At 50.4% G+C, this 23,359-nt stretch overlaps 1 protein-coding gene across 4 annotated transcripts; it reads right to left on the bottom strand.

Moving 5' to 3' along the window:
• Positions 1-798: 798 nt before the first annotated feature.
• RFX5 (regulatory factor X5) lies at positions 799-21,081 on the bottom strand. Of its 4 annotated transcripts, none has more exons than XM_077841020.1 (10): positions 20,810-21,081; positions 18,735-18,869; positions 15,828-15,861; positions 15,220-15,302; positions 14,605-14,727; positions 13,638-13,754; positions 9,572-9,653; positions 8,455-8,653; positions 3,034-3,131; positions 799-2,326 (listed from the first exon to the last, which is right to left on the bottom strand). In XM_077841020.1, the coding sequence occupies exons 2-10, from the start codon at positions 18,851-18,853 to the stop codon at positions 1,031-1,033; spliced, it is 2,151 nt and encodes a 716-aa protein (XP_077697146.1). In that variant the 5' UTR covers positions 18,854-18,869; positions 20,810-21,081; the 3' UTR covers positions 799-1,030. The 4 variants fall into 4 exon arrangements, with proteins under 4 accessions (XP_077697146.1, XP_077697147.1, XP_077697148.1 ...); XM_077841021.1 differs by having other exon boundaries at positions 18,735-18,865; XM_077841022.1 differs by lacking the exon at positions 13,638-13,754 and having other exon boundaries at positions 9,572-9,641.
• Positions 21,082-23,359: the final 2,278 nt, after the last annotated feature.

The following is a 23,359-nucleotide window of genomic DNA, read 5'->3' as shown; positions in this document are numbered from 1 at the left end:
AAAACTCCCTCTAGATGCAAAACTGGCGGTGCACCCCAAAGGCCTCTGATTTCAGCCCTGGTGTAACCGCAGCAGTGCACGTGATGCTGCGTCAGGGCGAATGGCATTAACGCCAGCAGTTTGCTTTGGGGCAGTTATACCAGTGGCCTGAAACCAGCCGTGCTGTCCAGTATCCAAGAGGAGCGCGGTCTGCAGAGGGCACCGTGAACACGATCTCTTGGGTTACCTCTGCACTGCACGCTTAACCCGGGTCTGTGGGACCTGGGCTTGTGGACTTGGGATGCACTTGAGCTGCCCCACTGCACTGCAAACCTGGGTTTACAATGGTTGGACCCAGGTCTCAGCCCTGCTAATGTGTCTGTACTGCACTGCACTGACCTTCTGACGTGGGTCTGCAGCTCAAGCTGCATCCCCACTGCAAAATGACAGGGCTTGGACCCAACTCGCAGCAGGACTTAGACTCTGACCCACCCCCCAGCAGGATCCTGAGTGCCCGCTGACCCAAGTCACTGGTTTGGTGTGGACGGAAGGGGGCTGGGGCTCAAACCCGAGTCAGAGCCTGGGCGCAGTGAACAGTGTAGATGCCCTTGGTGGCTGAGGTGGCAAGATGTCACCCAAGTCATTTCTTCACTTGAGGGCTTCCTACTCTCCAGCCAGATCTTTTCCACCCCTGGGAGCAGCAGCCCTTTCCTCACAGAGGGGGCAGGAGTGACGGTGCATTGGCCTGCCCTCCCAATGCAGCAAAACCAAATAGCTGGGCCAGAGAAAAGGTGATGGCTGTCGATCACAAACAAACTGTGCATGGCAAGGATTGGCTTTATTTAATAGCATGGCATCGGGGTGGGGGGGGAGAGGGGTTTTACTCTGCAGCCCTGGGAAGGGTCGGAGGCAGTTAGCAAATGAATATCATTTTTAAATCTTTCCTGCGGGGCGTCCGGTTGTGGCAGAGCGCCAACTCCTGGCTGCGAACCTGGACATGGGCAGACGATGAGTTCAGCTTGCTGTGGCGGGGGTGCTGCACAGGGCGTGCTCAGGGGCGATCCGCTGCGGACTGGGGGCTGGGGAGCCTTTGGGAAGCAGGGCCACGCTGGCGCATAGGGGCTTTGTCCTCTCCAGCGCCGGCAGAGCACAAACCCGACGCCACTGGGGACGACTCCTCCGAGCCAGACGCGTCACAAAGCAAATCGGGAGAGCTCCCGGAGTCGGACGGCCGAGCGCGGTCGCTGGGGGCAGAAATCGCTGATAGCGGCGGCAAGGCCAGGCTTTTTTCCGGGCTCTCCGGTTTGGTGTCTCCCAAGGGAGAGCGGGAGTGAGGTCTCCCTTCCTGGGAGCCTTGGGATCGTGGTACAGAAGCCAAGGCCCCCCCTGCCACCGCTGGCCCAGCCTCACCTACATTCATCGGCACCTGCAAATTGTCCTCCAGCTCCTGGGTGCCAGCTTTCACCTGGCTCTGATCACTGAACCGGCCATCCTGGATGACACTCACCTGGGAGGTGCCCATGGCTCGGTCAGCACCTAGCGACGCTCCTTTAGCCCGGCTGTCTGGGCCTCCCACACAGAGCCCTCCTGGCTCTCCGGGACACGGGCTGGGTGACCCTCCGTTCCCACCCGAGACGAATGAGCCCCGTGATGTGCTACCCTCTTGGCCAGCATCACCCCCTCCTCCGGTCTCAGGGGCACCCGCCTCCTCCGTGCTGCTGCATTTATCCAGCGAACAGGCCTCCGCCTCCTCCGGCCTCTTCCGGGGCCGACCGCGCTTCCTCTTGACGCTGGAAGCCTCGCCAGGTGATTCCAGGGGGCGTTTGGCCCCTTTGGCTCCCTGTGCCTCCTGCCGGCTGCCGGCTGGCCCCTCGCTGCTCTTGGCGGGGCTGTGCCCTTCGCTGCCGCCGCCGGCTGCACTCTTGGGGTTAGCTGGGATTTCGGCCACGGGGATGCCCATGCCGGTCGGCACATTGGGCAGGATCATGTTGATCACCGGCACCGCCGCCTGCTGGCTGACCAGACCCGCCGCCCCATTCACGCCCGGTGCCAGGTTGATGGGCAGGGAGGAAGCAGTGCCCACCGGCAGTGGCAGGGCGGCCATCTTGACCGTGCCCCCGATGGGCGTGGCCGTGATCTTGGGCGCCAGGATGGGAGGGGAGGAGCGCACAGCCTGGGCACCAGGCAGCATCAGTCTCTCGCTGGCCTGGATGCGAGGCAGGAGGAAAGGCAGGCGAGCCACCAGGGCGTTGACTTGGGGGCTGCTCACCGGCTTGGGGGTCTCTGGGGTTTTCTTCCTCTCGGCTCGGGGTGGGACGGAGGGTTTCGAGTTATTCTCCTTTTTGTTCTGACAGGAAAAGACAGACAGATGGACTTTGGCAGAAGGGGCATCACCACACACCCATGCTGCGCCCATCTCCAGAGCCTCCGCCAAACACCTACACCCAACTAGGGTTCAGCGATGAGGGCCCACAACCCCACTCCTGAGGCTACTGCCACCCCCATTTTATAGGAGAGACTGAGGCACAGAGAACTGACTTGCTAACAGCATGAATTCAGTGGCAGAGGTGTGAGAAGAACTGAGGAGTTCTGGCTCCCAGCCCCCCTGCTCTAACTACTAGACCCCACCTCTCTTCCCAGAGCTGAGGCTAGAACCCAGGGGGCCTGGCTCCCAGCTCCCTCTGATCTAACCCTAGACCCCACTCTCTTTCCAGAGCTGGGCCTAGAACCCAGGGGGCCTGGCTCCCAGCTCCCTCTGATCTAACCCTAGACCCCACTCTCTTCCCAGAGCTGGGCCTAGAACCCAGGGGGCCTGGCTCCCAGCTCCCTCTGATCTAACCCTAGACCCCACTCTCTACCCAGAGCTGGGGCTAGAACCCAGGAGTCCTGGCTCCCAGTGCCCCCCTGCTCTAACTACTAGACCCCACTCTTCCTTAGATTAACAGTAAGCCGAATTCCAAGCAGGGGCTGACCATACCAGCCTTTCAGCTCTTAGGGGAGGAGGGCCCTAGTCATGGTGGGAAGATTTCTCCCCAGCACCCAACCCTTTCTCACCTGCGGCTGGGTTTTGACAGTGCTGTCCGATGTTTCCAACCCATTCTTCTTGGCAGTCTGTGGTGGTCGAGTGTCTCGGTGGATATTTTCTGAACTTTCTAGAAACCAACCAACCAAAAAAAAAAAAAAACATGGACTTGACTGTTCTTAAAAGATCACCCACACTAGAAAAGTTTTTTTTTAAATGGAAAAAGTCCCTTCCCTTAAATTATTAGTGCTTTGAAAGGCACCGGGATTATTATTTATTTGGGAAAAATGCATTTACTTTCTATCCTGGATGTTATTTATTATAGTCACAAGCCAGGAAATCCCCAACTCTGGTCTGCTTGACAGGTCTATACAAGAGAGCTACACTGGTTTAATTCAGGGTTTGTCTACACTTGAAACACTACAGCAGCAGTTCTTCAGAGTAAACACTACCTACATCAACAGAGGGGTTCTCCCACCCTGGTAAGCAATCCACCTCCCCAAGAGGCAGTAGCTAAGTCAACGGAAAAATTCTTCCATCAACGTAGGTACTGCTTCTCGGGGGGGTGGATGAACTACAGCGAAGGGAGAACCCCTCTCATCATGGTAGTGTCTACACACTGAAGTGGTAAAGCGGAGCAGCTGCAGCGTTTTCAGTGTAGACGTGGCCTTAGTAGGACTGGTGCAATCCCCTACTTCAGTTTCAGAGTGGGTTTATTCTGGTTCCGCTTAAACCAGTTCCTGAGGGCTTGTCCCCATGCGAACGTTCCACCAGTATAACTTAGACTGGTCTTTAAATGGACATTAAAGCGCCAAGAGGCTGCGTACAAGGCTATGGCAGAAGGTTGCGGGCCCAGTTTATTATTAAAGTTGCAGGTTTGGTGCAGGCTCCACAAAACTGGAACTCCACCCCACGTCCAGCCCTGTTCCGCCCTCTACACCCCACATCCGGCCCCGCTCCGCCCACCCAGGGTTCCAGGGGGGGAGTTGCCATCACAACTCAAAATGAGCTGGGGTATTCTGTGTACCTACCACACCCAGCATAATAGGGCCCTGGTCCATTACTGGGGTTCTCAGGGACTACTGTAATACCGCTAATAAATTATCCTAGACGGTGCCTGTCTCAGAGACCTTATATAATCTAAATGCAGATCATACACTAGACATAACAAACAGGGACGCACCACTATTACCATGTCAACATTAGGGCTTTGCATTGCTTTAACTCGGCCAGTAGGATTAGAGCGCTACAGCCATGGGTTAGCCTAATCGAGGTGGGTTTTGTCTACACGCAACAGCCGTGCCATCTTAGCCATGCACAGCTGGAACAGTGCAGCTCCTCCCCATGGTGCAGACAGTCCGCAGAGACACTAATGGAAACTGGGCAACTGACTTCAAATTCTCTCACTAAGGGAATGTCCCATGGAGCTCTACAGAGAGACACAGCTGAAAGGTTTCAGAGGAGCAGCCGGGTTAGTCTATGTTCGCAAAAAGAAAAGGAGGACTTGTGGCACCTTAGAGACTAACCAATTTATTTGAGCATGAGCTTTCGTGAGCTACAGCTCACTTCATCGGATGCATACTGTGGAAAGTTTAGAAGATCTTTTTATATACACACAAAGCATGAAAAAATACCTCCTCCCACCCCACTCTCCTGCTGGCAATAGCTTATCTAAAGTGATCACTCTCCTTACAATGTGTATGATAATCAAGTTGGGCCATTTCCAGCACAAATCCAGGTTTTCTCACCCCCCACCCCCTCCACAAACCCACTCTCCTGCTGGTAATGGTTTGTGGGGGGGTGGGGGGTGTGAGAAAACCTGGATTTGTGCTGGAAATGGCCCAACTTGATTATCATACACATTGTAAGGAGAGTGATCACTTTAGATAAGCTATTACCAGCAGGAGAGTGGGGTGGGAGGAGGTATTGTTTCATGCTTTGTGTGTATATAAAAAGATCTTCTACACTTTCCACAGTATGCATCCGATGAAGTGAGCTGTAGCTCACGAAAGCTTATGCTCAAATAAATTGGTTAGTCTCTAAGGTGCCACAAGTACTCCTTTTCTTCTTACAGATGAAAGGGTTAATCTCAGGTGATGGCCAGGAGAGGGGGGCCTGCTAAGAGCAGAGGGAACTTTGCCTGCGATTTCCCCAGGAGCAGCAGGACCCAGTCCTCTGTCACAGGGCGGCTGGCCCCTTTAAGGGAGCTGCGTCCAGCCCCCCTGTCACATAAATAGCTCACCTCCATAGGTGGGGAGAATGAGAAAGTCACGTGACAGGCAGGTCATGTGGCTAAATCAGGCTTCCAGGGTAGAGATGAGGCAAGGGGGCAGAACGGTTACTTTCTCAACTGACAAAACTAAGGGAACAACAGTCACTAAAAGGAAAATTGAACGAGATTATAAATTGTATTTATAAGGGCCGCAAATAAGCATAGTTAAAAGCTTCACATTTTTAGATGCGATATTTAGCAGCAAGCTCACACGGAATGAACATATTGAAAATATTAGCGACAAGGCAGAACACCCTACTTCAAAAAGTGTTTCTGGAACATCCTAGGGTGCAGAGCAGAAAGCAGCAGAAACACTGCACAGAACGCTAATAAGGCCAGTTATTGATTATGGTGCCAGGATTTCAGTTCGGCATCAAAAACCAACTTGAGAACGCTTGACTCAATCCAAGCTCAGCAGACTGTAGCATACTGTACATGGTGCCTTCATCACAACGCCGCTGTGAAGGGCCGATAGCAGTGGGTAAAATGCCCATGATCTTAAGATTGAAGCTTTTAGATGTAACCTTTGGGGCTAACATCATTGGAAACAGTGAATAGATACACTTTTAAATGGACGATGTGTAGGGCAAAAACTCAAAATGCCTCATGTAAGGAGGGCTGAAGCATGGACAAAGGATCTTAGTGTAGAGAAAGACCCAGAAGAGGATAAAATCTATAGCTTTGGGAAAATGCATTAACATTGGAAAATTATACCTTCGGAGGTAGATACAGAATTGTATAGTGAAACTGAAAGAGGAAAAGGCATGTTAAGCGTACAAGATATCGCAGATCAACACGTCTGTGATAAGTCTGTATAATATCCCCGCCAAAGATCGGCCAACAGGAAGATTGGGAGCAGCATTCTGCGTTCCTACATGCGGGATCAAGAAAGCTGTACAGCTATCAAACTTTGGGGCCGTTTCAACGACTGAACTGGCTGTGAAAATGCTGGGGTTAAATTGGGTCATAGATGTTTGCCCAGCCACTGTGGTCCTCCTGTCTGATTCCTTATCAGGACTCCGGGAGATCAGAAACCACTCTTCGGATAGCGGAAATGCTCCATGTAATGAAACGTTACGGTTAACAACAGAACTGATGAAGCTGGGTGTAATCGCAGTGATAGCAGAGATCCTAGCACACAGAGAGGTGGTGGGCAACGACAAAGTGGCAAAAATTGCTGTTAAACACGAGCAAGTTGATTTAGACACCCCTGTAAGTAAACTAGAGTTTAAAAAACCTGATTAAAAATGAATTAACGGCAGGAAATATGGGCCCAAAGAAATGAAGAGGGAAAGATGCTGTGAAAAGGCTGTTACAAGAAGGAGGGAGAAAAATTGTTCTTCTTCACCTCTGAGGACAGGACAAGAAGCAATGGGCTTAAATTGCAGCAAGGGCGGTTTAAGTTGGACATTCGAAAAAGCTTCCCATCGGGGTGGTTAAGCACTGGAATAAATTGCCTAGGGAGGTTGTGGAATCTCCGTCATTGGAGACTTTTAAGAGCAGGTTGGACAAACCCCTGCCACGGATGATCTACATAATGCTTAGTCCTGCAATGAGTGCAGGGGACTTGACTAGATGACCTCTTGAGGTCCCCTCCAATCCTATGATTCTATGAAACGTGCCCAAGAGTCAAAAATACTCATATACTCCAAGGCCCTGAGAGAAGGAGTGAAGTGGCTCTATTTAGAATTTTAACTGGTCATTGTGGCTCAAACAGTAATTTGTTTCTAATAAACAAACATGAAGACAGAACAGGCAAGGTCCAGGAAAGAGCTGATCAGCTTCTTTGGGAGTGCAGAGTGTACCATTGAAAGGGGATATATGGGAAACTTTTAAGTATCTTTAAGTATCCAAACCTTTAAATATCCAAATTTTCACTGCAACACCTAGTAAGAGCATCAGGAAAATGGAGACCTATTAAAAGCAATACTGCAATTCTTAAAGGACACTGGGGAAGGGGGAACACTTGAATTTTTTCTGGTGTCCAGTGCTTGGCCGTCACAGGCCAGGGGTACCTACAATGTTCTGTCGAGCCAGCTACGTCGCTTTGGGATGTGAAAAATCCACACTGCCGATTGACACCGTGAAGCAGACCTAGCCCCCGGCAAAGGCAGCGGTAGGTCGGTGGAAGAGTTCTTCCTCTTGTGGCGGTGGATTAACGTCAGTGACAAGAGAACCCCTCCCGTCCCTGTCACGAGGGTCTATGCTGCGGAGCATCAGCAGTGCAGCTGCAGTGGTTTAAGTGTAGACAGAGCTTTGGCAGAAAGCCTGTGAAGACTCAGAGGAAGGAGAAGGGTGACTCAAAGGATGAAGGGGGCTGCATGAGCTGCTCTGCACAGAGTGACCCCCCTCAGTTCCCAGCCAGAGAGCCCAGGGGTGCAGCCTGCAGGAGCCTGCGAGGGAGACCGGAGAGCAAGTCTGCTGCTGACAGAGCGGGGACAGGACAGCTGGAGCTGGGACACTGGTCGGGGAGGGCCGTGCTCCGAGCATTCTCCCCCTCAGCTGCTCGGCTGGCTGGCTCACCTGCTCAGGGTCTAACCAATCGCTGCCATATGTGGGGTCAGGCAGGAATTTCCCCTAGGTCAGCATGGCAAGGACCCTAGGAGTTTTTCCTTCCCTTTGCAGCATGACCGGGAATCTCTCACTTAATGCTCTGCCATTGGAGAGGCCTCGGGCGTTAGTGCACCGGGGTCCTTCCCCTTCTCTGCCTGCGGCACAAAACAGTCTAGTCTCCCGCCAGCTGGGATACTTTAGTCTCAGTCTGGTTGCCTTTGGGGTGTGGGTACTGGGTGGGGTTGGTGGCCTGCAATATACAGATGGTCAGGCTCGATGATCTCTATGCCTGAGAGCCCTGCATTGAGAGGTGGGAGCCAGCCGGGAGGCTGGGGAGTTCTTGAGTTTCCTTGTGAATGTGAATAAACCCAGCCCCACAAAGGGGTGTCACTCAACACACGGAGCCCTGTGTCCATTACTGGGGAGGCAGCAGATAGGCTGAAGCCAGCCTGGGTAGAGAGGCCTGCGGCACCCTCAATAACCCCAACCCTGCAACGAGCGCTGCAGTGGGAGGTCCCAGTACTCCACCGAGCCCCACGCTCGGCAATGGGGCTCCCACCTACCCCCCACACACAAGCGCAGGAGCAGGTCCTGTGGTAGGAATCCCCTTTCTGAGCACCCGACCCACCTGAGACCACCATGGCCATGACCAGGTCGGCGCGGTCGGAGCGCGAGCTGATGAGGTGCTGCTGGATGAGGAACTGAGCCACCTCCACGATGTTGTTGAAGGAGCGCTTGAGGATCTTCTCAGCCCAGTGGCAGGTCAAAGCGCAGGCCGCGTCCACCAGCTCGTCGTGGTATGACTGCACCAGGTCTGTCAGCTCCGACTGTGTCAGGGGAGGGGAGGGAGGTCAGCGACCAGAACCAGGCCTTGGAGCGCTTCTGCTCCCCTCTCCGGGCACAGTCAGTGAGCATGCAAAATTCCCAGGGCGCTCCTGGTGTATGCCCAGTGCTCAGTAATCGAGTGCCCAAAACTCCTGGGGGTGCTCCCGATAGACACCCAGCGCTCCCGCCTGAACTCACAGGAGGTCATGGTGAGGACAGTTCCCACGGATGGGTCACGTTATATGCCAACATACAAGAGCTGGGGGGGGGGGGGAGCCAATTTTCCCAGCAATGGATGTCTGGCATTTCCAAAAAGTCAAAATCAATCCATTTTGGGTCGAACAAAAGGTTTCATTTTTGACCATTTTTAAAAGTTTCAGGACACGATATTTTGAGACATCGTTTTGAACCAAAACACCGAAAGGTCAAACGTTTAATTTTTTCCTTAACCTTTTTTTCTTTTCCCCCCAGTTGTAACAATTTGGAGGAACTGAGATGAATTCACACAATGGTTCCGTGTTGCCAAATCTGCATTTTTTACAACAAAAAATGTTTTGGGTGAAGAGTTTTTCCCAGCTCTATGTACAAACACCTCTACACCCCTGCCAGCCCCAGACATGGTAGGGGGCCCAGTGCCCACTGTAGGGGGAATATACAACCTCCCCACAACACTTCCTATAGCTGATGGGGCTGAGCTAGGACTTTCCCATGGTCAATGGCATGAAGGCAAAACAGACTCAACACTAAATCTAAAATTCAGAGCAGGTGTGTTAGGTGGCTAAGGCTGGGGCAGTGACATCGCAGAAATCTACTGAAACACCCCCTAACCATGGAGGGCTTTAGAGCCCACAAGCACCGGGATGGCCCACTAAAGCTCAAGCAGCCTTCACACTAGGAGGCCGTGCTTCTGGGGAACTTACGGTATCGGTAACTTTGAGGTCCAGGCTGGGCAGGGGTGGCATGCTGACCACGGTCTTCCTCCTGATCCCGCTGTAGCAATACGTTTGGCAAGGTTAAGGAATTTCAGTGGGAAGTTGGAAGGAACTAAATAAAGCTGCAAAAGTGAGACGTTAAAGCTTGAAAGGAGGCTGTTTAAGTCCTTAGTGTGACTCCTTCCACATCCAATTAGAGATCTGGGAATCACAAATCCTCTTGCTTTTCACTGCCGATACAGTTTATACTTCACTGTGCTCCGCACTAGTTCGGTCCACTTCTCAGTTCCTATGAGCTAGCCCAGATCTGCTCGACCCCCACCATGAGTGGAAGAGGAAAATAAACTTTCCTGCTTTTTCAATTCCCAGTCTCAACTTTGACTGAACTTAACTAGTTTGAATAAGCTGAAAAGAAGGATATAGTCTCTCTGGACTTGCAGAAGAGGCTACTTCTGTCCAAAGCTAGATTAGCAGATCAACAATTCAGACTGCAAATGGGGTATCAATGTTTAACAGTCAGGGTAATTAGGCATTGGGACAATTTATCAAGGGCCAGATGGATTCTCCACCACTGGGAATTTTCAATTTAAGATTGGATGTTCTGGTAAAAGATCTGCTCTTGTTCAAACAGGAATTATTTGGGGAAGTTCTAGGGCTTGAGTTATATATGAGGTCAGAGTGGATGGATCACAACGCTACTTTCTGGGCTTAAAATTTGGGCTGTCAAGCAATTAAAAAAAATAATCATGATTAATCGCTCTGTTAAACAATGGAACACCATTCTTTTAAATATTTTGGACGTTTTCTACATTTTCAAATATATTGATTTCAATTACAACACAGAATACAAAGTGTACAGTGCTGACTTTATATTTATTGTTGATTAGAGATATTTGCACTGTAAAAAACAAACATAAGAAACAGTATTTTTCAATTCACCTAATACAAGTACTGTAGTGCAATCTCTTTATCATGAAAGCTGAATTTACAAATGTAGAATATTGTACAAAAAACCCCACTCAAAAATAAAACAATGTAAAACTTTAGAGCCTACAAGTCCACTCAGTCCTACCCCTTGTGCAGCCAATCGCCCAGACAAACAAGTTTGTTTATATTTGCAGGAGAGAATGCTGCCCCCTTCTTATTTACAATGTCACCTGAAAGTGAGAACAGGTGTTCTCATGGCACTGTTGCAGCCAGCGTCGCAAGATATTTACGTCCCAGATGCAGTAAAGATTCCTATGTCCCTTCATGGTTCACCCACCATTCCAGAATACGTGCTTCCATGAAGATGGCGGGTTCTGCTCAATAACAATCCAAAGCAGTGCGGACCGATACATGTTCATTTTCGTCATCTGAGTCAGATGCCACCAACAAAAGGTTGATTTTCTTTTTTGGTGGTTTAGGTTCTGTAGTTTCCACATTGGAGTGTTGCTCTTTTAAGACTTCTGAAAACATGCTCCACACCTCATCCCTCTCAGATTTTGGAAGGCACTTCAGATTTGTAAGCCTTGGTCAAGGGCTGTAGAAATCTCACATTGGTACCTTCTTTGCATTTGTGAAATCTGCAGTGAAAGTATTCTTAAATCGAACACATGCTGGGTCGTCATCTGAGACTGCCATAACATGAAATATATGACAGAATGCAGGTAAAACAGCAGGAGACATACACTTCTTTCTGCAAGGAGTTCAGTCACATATTTCATTAATGCAGTTTTTTTTAAACGAGTGTCATTGGCACGGAAGCACGTCCTCTGGAATGGTGGCCAAAGCATGAAAGCACATACGAATGTTTAGCATATCTGGCACATAAATACCTAACAACGCCGGCTACAATAGTGCTATGCGAACAGCTGTTCTCACTTTCAGGTGACATTGTAAATAAGAAGAGGGCAGCATTATCTCCCATAAATGTAAACAACCTTGTTTGTCTTAGCGATTGGCTGCACAAGAAGTAGGACTGAGTGGAATTGTAGGCTCTAAAGTTTTACATTGTTTTGTTTTTGAGTGCAGTTATGTAACAAAAAAAATCTACATATGTAAGTTGCACTTTCACAATAGAGATTGCACTACAGTATTGCAGGAGGTGAATTGAAAAATACTATTTCTTTTGTTTATCATTTTTACAGTGCAAATATTTGTAATAAAAATAATAACATAAAGTGAGCCCTGTGCACTTTGTATTCTGCGTTGTGAATTTCAACTATTTGAAAAAGTAGAAAAACATCCAAAATATTTAATACATTTCAACCGGTATTCTATTGTTTAACAGTGAAATTAAAACGGTGACTAATTTTTTTTAATCGCAATTAAATTTTTTTGAGTTAATCACATGAGTTAACTGTGATTAATCAACAGCCCTACTTAAAATCTATCAAGGATTTAAAGATAATACATTTCTTTTTGTATCAGCTTTCATTAGAGGATCCCAAAGTGTGTTCCAGAGTAACCATAGTGCCAATCCCACATGTTCAACCATTATGAGTCAGACACCCCCAAAAAATCCCAGATTTTAAAAAATAATAAACTTGGGCTCTTTTTTATTTGCCTTCTGGTTTTTGAGCCTTCAGGGTTTGCATTTACAAAATTTTCTTTGCAACCATGACAGCTAGAAACTTAGAATCATAGAATATCAGGGTTGGAAGGGACCTCAGGAAGTCATCTAGTCCAACCTCCTGCTCAAAGCAGGACCAATCCCCAATTTTTGCCCCAGATCATGGGTTCTCATGGAATCACATGATTCTAAGAGCCGGGGCTTTAAGGAAATTCCCAAATACCATGAGAGTTGGCAACCCTGTTTTGCTAGATATCAGAGGGGTAGCCCTGTTAGTCTGTATCCAATGGACACAAATCAGACATCAGGAATGTTAACATACAAAAAAGCCTGTAGGAGAACACTTCAATCTCCCTGGACACTCAGTAACAGATTTAAAAGTAGCCATCCTTCAACAACAACAAAAAACAGACTTCAGAGAGAAACTGCAGAGCTACAATTCATTTACAAATTTAACACTATTAATTTGGGCTTGAATAGGGACTGGCTGGCTCACTACGAAAGCAATTTTCCCTCTCTTGGTACTGACACCTCCTCAACAATTGTTGGGAGTGGACCACATCCACCCTGACTGAATTGGCCTTGTCAACACTGGCTCTCCCTTCTCTTCATGTGCCAGTATATTTATGCCTGTAACTGTAATTTTCACTCCATGCATCTGAAGAAGTGGGGTTTTTACCTACAAAAGCTTATGCCCAAATAAATTGGTTAGTCTTTAAGGTGCCATCGGACTCCTCATGGTTTTTGTTTTGCTACAGCAGCTGTTCTCAAACTGTGGGTTGGGACCCCAAAGTGGGTCATGACCCCCTTTGAATGGGGTCGCCAGGGCTGGCTTAGACTTACTGGGGCCCAGCGCTGAAGCCCGAGCCCCACTGCCTGGTGCTGAAGCCTGGACGGCGGGGCTCAGGTTGCAGGCCCCCTACCTGGGGCTGAAGCCCTTGGGCTTCAGTTTTGGCCCCCCTCCACAGAGCGGTGAGGCTCGGGCTTTGGACCCCTCACCCAGGGCAGTGGGGCTCAGGCGGGCTCAGGCATCGGTCCTCCCTCCTGTGGTCGTGAAGTAATTTCTCTTGTCAGATGTGGGTCGCGGTGCAATTAAGTTTAAGAACCTCTGTGCTAGAGGATCCCACAGCACTTTGTTAATAAGAGCTAGGAACAGAACCCAGGAGTCCTGACATGCAGTTTCTTATTTCAGTCACTCAATACCACCGCCTCCCAGATTCCTGACTCCCAGCCTCCTGCTCTAACCACTAGACACCACTTCTCTGCCAGAGCTGGGAATACAATCCAGGAGCCCTGCTCCCACTTCCCTGCTCCAACTGCTCCATTCCCCTGTGGTGCTGCAAAATGTAATGACTAATCAATTAAAAACAAATCATTTCCATTCATTCTTGTTCTTTAAAAGACGCCAACCCTGTCCACACAAAACTAAGCTGACATCATCCCTTTGCTTGGGCTAGTTCTTGGAGGTGTAGACAGAGGTTATTTAGCGTACAAGGATATTTCGATTGTCCTCGTCCTCCCAGTCTTCTGGCTTTGATGTTCGGGAAGATCTCCCGGATGATCTTCCCAAAGTTAGCGGCACTCAGAGGGTGACAACAGAGGTTATCACAGTATCGCCTGCCGGGTTCAGAGGATCAGAGGAGAGAGAGTTTCATCCCAAAGCCAAGGTCCTGCACTTGATACTACTGCCTTGGCCGTGCATTCGATTGCTTCCCCGTGGATTATCACCAGCAGTACTGAACGCTGGGCGCCAGCGTCTCTTCTAGTTAAGTCATATTACATTTATCACAGAGGGTCTTTGCAAACTCAGCCTCCGCAAACTCAACCTGATCTACTCCCTGCACAGAGGGAAATCACTCTCCGCCACTGAAATGCGGCCACCTCTGGGTGAAACGGCATTTTAACAGCTGCCCAACACATTACAGCCCAGTGCTACAGTTCTGACTCAGGCAATGGATTTTTTGCCCACGTAAGAACAGCAGCGTGTGGTCCCAGAGTGCCGAGGAGGATGATCTCTGGGTGTGTATCTGGAACACCACAGGGAACTTAGTAACGCTGAGCATCGCTAGCACAGTTGGCATTTGCTCAGGATTATTTATTAGGCGTATTACGGTAGCGGGTAGGCATCCCAGTCATGGAACAGGAAGGACCCCATTGCGCCAGGCGCTGTAAAGTATGAGGTATATTACAGTAGCACTTATGAACCCTAGTCACGGACCAGCACTAGACACTGTACATTCGCAGAATAAAGAGACAGACCCTGCCCCAGGGAGCTGGTAATCCAGGATGTTATGGGTACAAACGGACTATGAACGAACGGAGGCTGGAAATCTAAGGCCTTCCTTGGAGGCCTCCCAGTCAAGCCCTGATGCAGCCAGTCCCTGCTTAACCATGCAAGATCCAGAGCGCTCGCAATGCAAGGCCACTGGCTGCACTGACTCACACTGGGCCCTGTGCACATGCTCACTTGTATGTGTCGTAGACATCCTGCTTGGGCAGGCAGGTGTCCGTGTGTTCCTCCAGGTGATTCCGGATCCAGTTGCATGCATGCATGTGCTCAGCAGTGCTCAAGGAGCTCAGGTCCAGGCTGCTGCTCCCAGGGAGGCAGGTCATGGTAAGCAGACATGATCAAATTAGAGACAACATTAATTAGCACAGAGATTGCATCAGTGAGGGGTTATGGGGGGAGACAGAGAGGTTGCCAGGCCAGGGTTACATTCCTCTCTGTAGCAACTTTCAGAGGATCATAGGCATTATTTGGAGACTCCCTCCCTCCCATACCCATGAGGCTGGGAAGTAATATAAAATGGGTGGGGGGTAATACATGGGAAAACTGAGTTACAGGGAAACACTGGCATCAGCTTGAAGAGAACCCAGTCATGCTGCTTAAATTACTGGGCCACGATCCCTCCAAGAACTGGCAAGAGAACCCCAGGGTCCAACTGCCCAGAACTCCTGCACCCCCTTCCCAGAACTGGCAACAGTCCCCAGGAATCCTGATCCCCAATCTCCTCCTGCGCTAACCACTGAACCGCGCTGTAGTGAAAGACAAGGCACAATGGTATCTTAGTCTGTTCCCTACCTTTTTTCCCCAGAACTCGGACCGGATGGCAGCTGTAGGTACAGGTAGAGTTTATCGTTGTCTGAAAATTTCTGCACATCTTGCTATTGTTAGCAGGGACAAAATGGTTAGAGATTCAACGGAGGCAGCAAAACAGCTAGAAGTCAAATTACTTTGCTAATTGCAATGACTAAAGAGACTTCTTAGCAGAGATCATTCTATGACCAATAATTATGTTTGCTGCTGTGCAAGGCAAAGTAAATAAAATCTTATGCATCAGGGCATGACTTGACCAATAAAGGGGTCAGGAAGGAAGCACGCCTTCTCCCACCCACTCTATTTAGCAATACATAATTGGTCAAGGGCAGATGGTCTGATTTGCTCTGAAAGATCATGCATTGCTCACTGCTCCTCTTAGAGATTGGATCCTGGACTGACTGAACCACTGAACGGATCCCTTATGGCAGGATTACTGGATTAGGTAGAATTGAGGGACTGAGCCAGTATGGTAAGAGGCAGAGCAGCATGGGATGTTGCCATTGAGAGAAAATCCAGGGCTGACACTCACTTGTGCTGGTCTCTACGCTACAGGGCTTTTAAGCAGCCGAAGAGCTGCTCAAGACACTCACCAGAATGCTGTCCACTTTGTTCTGCACGGATTTGCTGTTTAAAACAGGAGAAAAAATAAAGCATCCGTCATCAAGCCACAGAGCGTGGACCGTAGAGCACTCCCTGCACAAAGCAGAACCACAGGGACGGAAAACACCTCATGGGTTCCCAGCCAAACCTCACTGCTGCCTCCAGTACGTTGGAGTCAAAGCCCAGCTTCTGTGCGTAACAGAGAAAGCTTTCATATGCAGCAGCTACTGTAACAGAACGTCTACTCAGTCAGCAGCTGCTTTTACATCCAGCCCACAGATCCACTTCCCCAACAAAGACGCATTCGCTTAAGGATTAAAAAACCAGGAAATTAAACTGGCAAAAAACTTTGCTGGGAAACATTTAGGCTTGCTTCACACACACACAGCTTGCCTGACTCAAACCCACAGGAGCAATGAAATGTTGAGCCACCGAATAGTACATCCCCTCTATTCCTCCACCCACAGGCAAATTACCATCCCCTATAACCCACACACCTTAACTCTGCCCTGCTCACACCAGCAGGGACAGCTTAAGGCATGGGCAAACTGGGCATGTGCCCAGAGGACCCAACGGAAAGGTGGCCCCAGCAGTGATGCGTGACAAAAAAATGTTAATCGAGTCGACGATGAATATTGAGTCTGGAGTGATTCAGGAAATTGGATTTTCAGAGGTCAGTTGTCACTTCGCTGCCTGCAGAGGTTTTTAAATCAGCAGAATACATTTAACACTTTTTCTGTTACCGCTACCTTGTGTTTTAGTTCCCAGTAACATTTTACAGGCAAGAATTACTATTTATTTTCTACTGTAACGTGGCAGGGCTCCGCTGCCTCCCCACCCAATACGCTGTGCCCAGGGGCCTCTGAAGTCATTAAGAAGGCCCTGCCCACTCGGGGGGTGAGCCTTCTGTCACCCCCTTTACCAAACTACCCCCCCCCCCAATACACCACCTCTCACTGAGTCACAGGGTCTGAGCTATGTCCCAGCCTGTATGTAGCCTCCTGGGAGTGACCCCTTTACTGTGCTGGGCCCCAAGGACCCACACAGATCCACAGGGGCAGGCCTCTGGCCCCAGCATTCCCTGTCTCTGTCCATGGCTCCCTGGAGTGAAACCGGCCAAGCCAAACTCCAGCGGGAGGCTTGTACCGGGCCTGCACCGTGCTCTCCGGGAGTATTTACAGTGACACAGGCAGCCTTTTTCAGAACAAGGGAGTCATTGATAAGTCACCTGGCTACAGAATCCGAACGTCCTTGGGGTAGCACAGAGAGGCAGAAGTTATGCCATAGTCCACTCTGGTTAAACCAGTGCCCTGATGAGCCAGCCAAGCTGTGATGGACTCCACCTCTGGCTCTCGTCCCGTGTTCCGCCTTTATCTGCCCAGCTCCGGGCTCCCGAGTCCCTCCAAAGGGGTCACCCTTCCTCTAGTCACCTGACACCCTGTTCTCTAGCTCAGTCCCCGGTCCAGCCTGCGGGGCAGAGGGGTTCCTGCTGTTAGGTGTTCAATCCTGAGGGCATCTCTCGGTCTTGCTGGAGACCCTCTGTTGATTCGGGCTGGTTTGAGCCACTTCTTTAGTGACTCTACCCATTCCCCTCCAGACAGTGAGGTGACCCGCACACCCCTCCTGCCCTGTTCCAGGAGAAGGGTTAAACCTTTTGCACCCACTGGGTAGCAAGACGGAAACTGAGGCATGCCTAGGATTTATACAAATATTATAGAAACTACCCACTTTGTCACACCTCTGCACCAAACACTCATGACGAATAGTGTCAGGAGGGGAAAATTTGGTAATCAGAGTCCAGGGTCTATGTGTCTGTCTATGTATCACTCTGAAGCCTAGAATGTTGGCTAAGTCAGTGTCACCAAATCATCACACGCTCGGGGTCTACTGAGGACCACTGAGTCGGTGTGAAGCGACGGACACAGCTACAAGCATGGCTGACAGCTCTTTTTGTTCAGCATATCACCAGGCTGAATCATCGCCGGGTTTCACGGCCTGTTACCTTCCTAGTTTTAAGTTCTCAGCCACTTTCAGGTTTGTTTGTTTTTATCTTCATGAATTACTTCCATATGACAATGGGGACTTTCACCTAGCAAATAACATTCACTAGCTTTTATATAGCGCTTTTCATCCATAGATGTCCAAGCACTTCACAAAGGAGGCCAGCATGAAGCAGAGGAGGCTATGTCAGGGCAGAGTTAAGGTTACCATGTGTGGGCTGGGGTAGCGGTCAGGGAAAGCAGCGTGCCTGTGAGTGATGCAGACCGGTATGTAGGGCCATGTGGCTTAATTTTTTCATTTCCTTGCTCATGTGGGTTTCAGGCAGGTATGTTGCATATGCGTAGCAACCCTGATTGCTTCACAGCAAAACATTTTGCCTGTTAATATTTAAAGACCTTGAGCATCAGTTAGATGTAAATGACAACCAGATGTGGGATCAGGAAGGAATTTTCTCCCAGGCCAGATTGGCAGGGACCGGGGGTGGGGGGTGTTTCGCCTTCCTCTGCAGTATGTGGGTACAGGTCACTTGCCGGGATTATCTGGCTATATCTCACTTCATCATTCCCAGGGCGCCTCACACACTGGTATTCCTCGGTCCCTCCTCATCTCTGCCTGCCGCCCATGGCAGTCTAGTCTCCTGTGGGCTATGATACTTTGGTCTCGTTTCAGTTGTAGGGTTTAGTGTGCGGGTGCTGGAGTTGGCCTGTACTAATCAATCGCACACAGCCCCTAGCACCACAAGATCCTGACACCACCACAATTCAAAGAGGTAAGAATACCCAAGGTGCGGAGCAACGCAACGTCTCCGGGGCTGGGCAGCCAGCGCCTTTCACTACCACTAAGAAAACATCTAAGAAGCCAGCCATACAAAAGCGAGAGGGAGATGTTGCCCTTACGAGATGGTGCTCTTCAGTTTCTGCAGCAGGGTGCTGGGCTCTGTGGCATCCCCTCTGGAGTTCCCAGGCTGTGAGCTTCCCTTTTTAGAGACCTTGGGACCAGCTTTGTCGTCAGCCATGACATTCGGCAACTGCCTAAAAGACAAGAGCCGTGAAAAAGCAGCCCAGAACAGATTGCCCCACGGCAGACAGCCACCCAACCGGTGCAGAAGTGCCATTTGTTATTACAACCGAGCGCTCGGCCCCTTTCCCTGCTGCTTGGGGAGAAACCTGACAGCTTAGAGGGAGTCAGGTGTCGCTGACGAGGCAGAGGTCCAAAAGCAGAGTGGCAGTGTCCTGCGTTTGTGCAGCACCTCGTACCTTGTTTGCGACTGGGGCTTGTGGATGCTGTCACAATACAGGTAGTTATTCTACAAAGAAATAAAAATGCGTGAAAATACAATTCACGCTTGTAAGGCTGGTTAGGAGAGCTGGGAGCAAAGGCTGATGCCTTCTAACTTGGGGGCCTAATTCAAGGGCCCCCAACTCTGCATTTAGGCACCCAAATAATGTGTTCAGCACCCTCAACGCCCATCAACTTAAACAGAGCAGTTAGCGGGTCGCAGTGCGGGATCGGGGCCGAGGAGAGGAAGCGTGATGGGAGGAGAATCCCATTGAAAGCATGAAAGGGAATTCTGGGACCTAATTCTGAAAGGAGAGTAGCACAGACAGACATGAAAGAGTTCCCTAGCCTTCATGAGGTTGAATGTAATAACCCCTGCTGGAATTTGACACCGGGGCCCAGATTCTTGCAAAAAGTGACATGTGGTCATTAAAGACCCCAAGCAGTCAGGATCTCCCCCCCTACCCACACACTTTTCCTGGTAGACCCTGACCCTGCAATGGGGTCTGTGGGCTTAGAGCTCATTGCAGGACCAGGGCCTTGGATTGTAAACCATTCCCATGAGTTTGTACAGCACCTAACCCAAATGCTGACTGAGGCCACTGGACACTATCATAGTATTAAAATAATCAAGAAGTAAAAAATCAATGTCAAGAATACGGATATAGAACTCAAGCTGAGCGCACTGAAGAAATAACGCTGTCTTATGTCAAGTGATTTTCAGCAAGTTGGTGGGTGTCAGAGCTGGGAACAGAACACTACAGTCCCACTGCCTGGTCCCCGGTTCTGACCACTAGATCAAACTTCCTCCTAGGGCCTGGAGCTGAACCCAGGAGTCCTGACACTCAGCCTCAGCTCTGACTACCTCCGCCAGACAGCGTTCTTCTTCTTCTTGTCCTATTTTCCTCCCCCCCAAAAAATAAAATTTTTAAGTCAAATTAAATTAGCAAGACCATAAAGTTTTTGCTGAGTTTTTCCCTGTTTAATTGCAAAACTGAGGATTCAGCAGAGCTCAAGGAGGCTCCATTAATAACCCTGCATTCAACAGAAGACTGGAGCTAATTTAATTATTAGTTTGTACAAGAAATTTGCATGAAATGCTACAATTCTGCAAACCTCAGCTCCGGAGTAGCCTGTTTAGTTATAGATCCTGTATCTATAGTTTCTTCTTCAGGGCGAGGTGCTACCACTGAGAGGAAATCAATTAATGGCTGGAATGCCCCAGGGAGAAGTGGGGGGGGGGGGGAAATCCCACGAAGAGGGAGATTTAAATATCTGCAGTTGAACTGGGAGCCGCAGCTTCAGACTTGCCAAATCGCGCTGTCCCCAGGCTGGGGGAAATCTTCCTCCTCCTGGCTGTAAAAGCATCTCGGGTTTTATTTTGCAACATGTGTTTCCAGATCTCATCATTTATTTTCGGGGGGGGGGCTGAAATGTCGCACATCCAGGTCTGACAGCAGCCGCAAGGTCCAGAGAGCCATGCCCTAGAGCCAGCTTGGCCCAACCAAGGCGACGATTTTCGGTTTGCAAAGAAGAGCCGATCCTTGTGCGTCCCTTTATTATGGTTTTGCAAGACGGATTTCCTCTCTCTGGGAGCGACCAGCACTTTGCAAGCCCGCCCCATCCTCACCCCCAAGGCTTGGCTACGTTGCAAAGCAAGAAAGAGACTGGGAACAAAACAAAGGAAACTCACCTACTCTCAGGGTCACCACAACCCCCCTCTAGAGCGAGCCAAGTGGCCAAAGGTGCGTTTGCAGGAAGGGAGAAGGAGGCGCGCGCCCCAGCCGCTCAGTCCGCGGCCAGCCTCCCCGTTCGCTCCCAGATTTGCTGCCCCGGCTGGCGAGGCGTCCCCGGCAGCATGGTCCGAGCCCCGGCTTCTTTGCTTGGATTGCCGGCCCCTCTGGGTCGCTGCCCCCCCCCGGCGCACAGGACAGGCACGTGCCGCCCCAATGGCAAAACAGAAAAAGAAAGTAGCTAAGCACCAACTCGTCTTGCGGGGGGGGGAATAACCCCCCCCAACCTGCCCTGATTGCCGCTCTGTTTTTCTGATTGGCTCACGCACCTTTGATCTGCCCGGAGACTTTGGCCGTTCATTAATCTGATTGGCTGCGGCTGGCTTTTCTACCCGGATACAAATCCGATTTGTCTCTTGATTGGCCGGCTGGATGTCAACTCTGCCTAGTAACAAGCTGCGGCTGGGCAAAGGGCGGGGCGGCTGGAGGAGGAAGCTGGGGGGGGGGAGGTTGCAATGCAGGCCTGGGAGAAGGTTTTGCTGACAGGGCTGCTGCGGGGCGGGGGTCACAGCAGCCAGGGCTGCTCCCTGCCCCCTGGCAGAGCCTGAGCCTGTCTGCAAAGCCAGGTACTGACACACCACCCCATCCCTCACCATAAAGCCGGTCTCTCTGACCCGCCATGGACAGCACCATGCATCCAAAACCAGCGTTATCTGGAGTTGTTTTTAAAGCCCCAGCTCCCGGAGGCATGTGATTAGAGGAGCCGCTCAGCTTTCGTTCCGTCTCCAGCTCTCCTGGTTGCAGAGGAAGGCATGCAAACATGTCCCCAGTGCACGTGAAAAGCTCAGAAAGCAGCAGATGAATAATGCAAGGCCCAAATTTATTATTTTAAAAAACAAACTCATTGTTTTTACGCCAATCTCATTATTTTTGGAGGCCCAACTCAGGATTTTTGAAGGCTTGGGATGCGGGGTGGTACAAAAAAACACATCAGAACCCTGCTCCCAAAATGATGAGAGTATTTTTAATCATGATTTTTAAGATAAAGCGTGGGTGGGGTTGTGTTTGCCTTGTGGGGTTGTGTCTGTCTGTTTCTGGCCTTTAGAGATCAAGGGTTTCTCTAAAAATACAAGGGCCATGCTTTGTTTCAACAGTGGAAGTGCCAGTCCCCACACAGTCATGTGGCTCTGGGAGCTGGTGCTTCAGGAGAAAGACCACAGATCACAAACTGGCAACACCGCCAGGCTGCAAGGACCAGCGCTTTACACCCACCTTGTGCTGCTGTGCACGGGTGCTGACTCCTTGGGTGCTTCGTGGCTGGAGCACCCATAGGAAAAAAAGTGGGTGCTCAGCATCCACCGGCAGCCCTGCCAATCAGCTTCTCCCCTTCCCTCCCTGCACCTCCTGTCCACCATGGTCAGCTGTTCAGCGGCATGCAGCTGGTGCTGGGGGGAAGGGGTGGGGTGGAGTGCGGGGTCAAGCATCTCCTGCGAACTCAGGAAGACGGCGCCTCTGCTGGTGTGAATGGCTCCCCAAAGGGGTGTGGTAGCAGGGCAGCAGGCCCAAGCAAGGTCAGTCGTATGATCATGGACTACAAACAGAGATAAAAACATACATATATCTTTGCTGGAAGGTTGCACTGTAACATGACTTTATTTCTTGGTATTCAGAATCCTGACAGACAAGAATCAAAAACAGAAAGAGACAAAGCAGGCTGCTCCCTAAAAACAACTCACCCCACTGTATTGTAGACTGTCTGTCTGCAGAACTGACTCTGATCACATGCTTCCCTACAGAGCCCCCTGGCTGGCAAGCAGGACCAGGAAAACCCTTTAGGATTTAAGGTGATAGCTTGTAATTTTTTATACCGTTTTCAATATACCCCAGCAAGCAGCTGGGTGCGGCCCTGCCCCTCATCTCTGCCCCCTTCTATCAGCAGAGTGGAGCAGGAGGGCAACCAGCATCTAAACCAGCTCCAGATCCTATGCAGAGGGTACTGGACCGGGAGGAAGCTATTTGCTCACAGCCAATCTCCCTCTGCATCAGTGGCTCCTCAGGCTGACCTCATTTCCCCCTTCCTCTACCAGCAAGATCTAGGGGGGCAGGGAAATAACCTGGCACCTACATCTGTGGGGTGTGTGATGGGGTATATAAACCCTGCACTGGACAGGAGGGGGATAAGGAGCAACTCTTGGCTAAGGAGGCCGCACCCTTCCGCCCATACCGAGCATGCTGGGGTTGGAGGTGGCATTTAAAAGGCTGAAAGGGGGAGCTGCAGTACCCGGAGAATGGGACCAGGGCTGGAAGTCCGAAAACGCTCTCCAGGGATGGATGGTGGCTGGCTGGGATGCAGCGGGAGGGAAGCCGTGATCCAGGGAAGCTGACTTGAGGTTGGCGCAAGGCACCACCAGGGTGAACAAAGAGAAACCAGCCTCCCCGGGTCAGAACCTGGCGGAGTGAGAGGACCTGGGTTCCCCTACCCCGCTGGGTGCGGCACCCATTAGGCCTCC

The sequence above is a fragment of the Eretmochelys imbricata genome, chromosome 24 (genome assembly GCF_965152235.1).
Source record: "Eretmochelys imbricata isolate rEreImb1 chromosome 24, rEreImb1.hap1, whole genome shotgun sequence".
Lineage (NCBI taxonomy): Eukaryota > Metazoa > Chordata > Testudines > Cheloniidae > Eretmochelys > Eretmochelys imbricata.
This window is presented reverse-complemented; position numbering and strand designations above follow the sequence as displayed.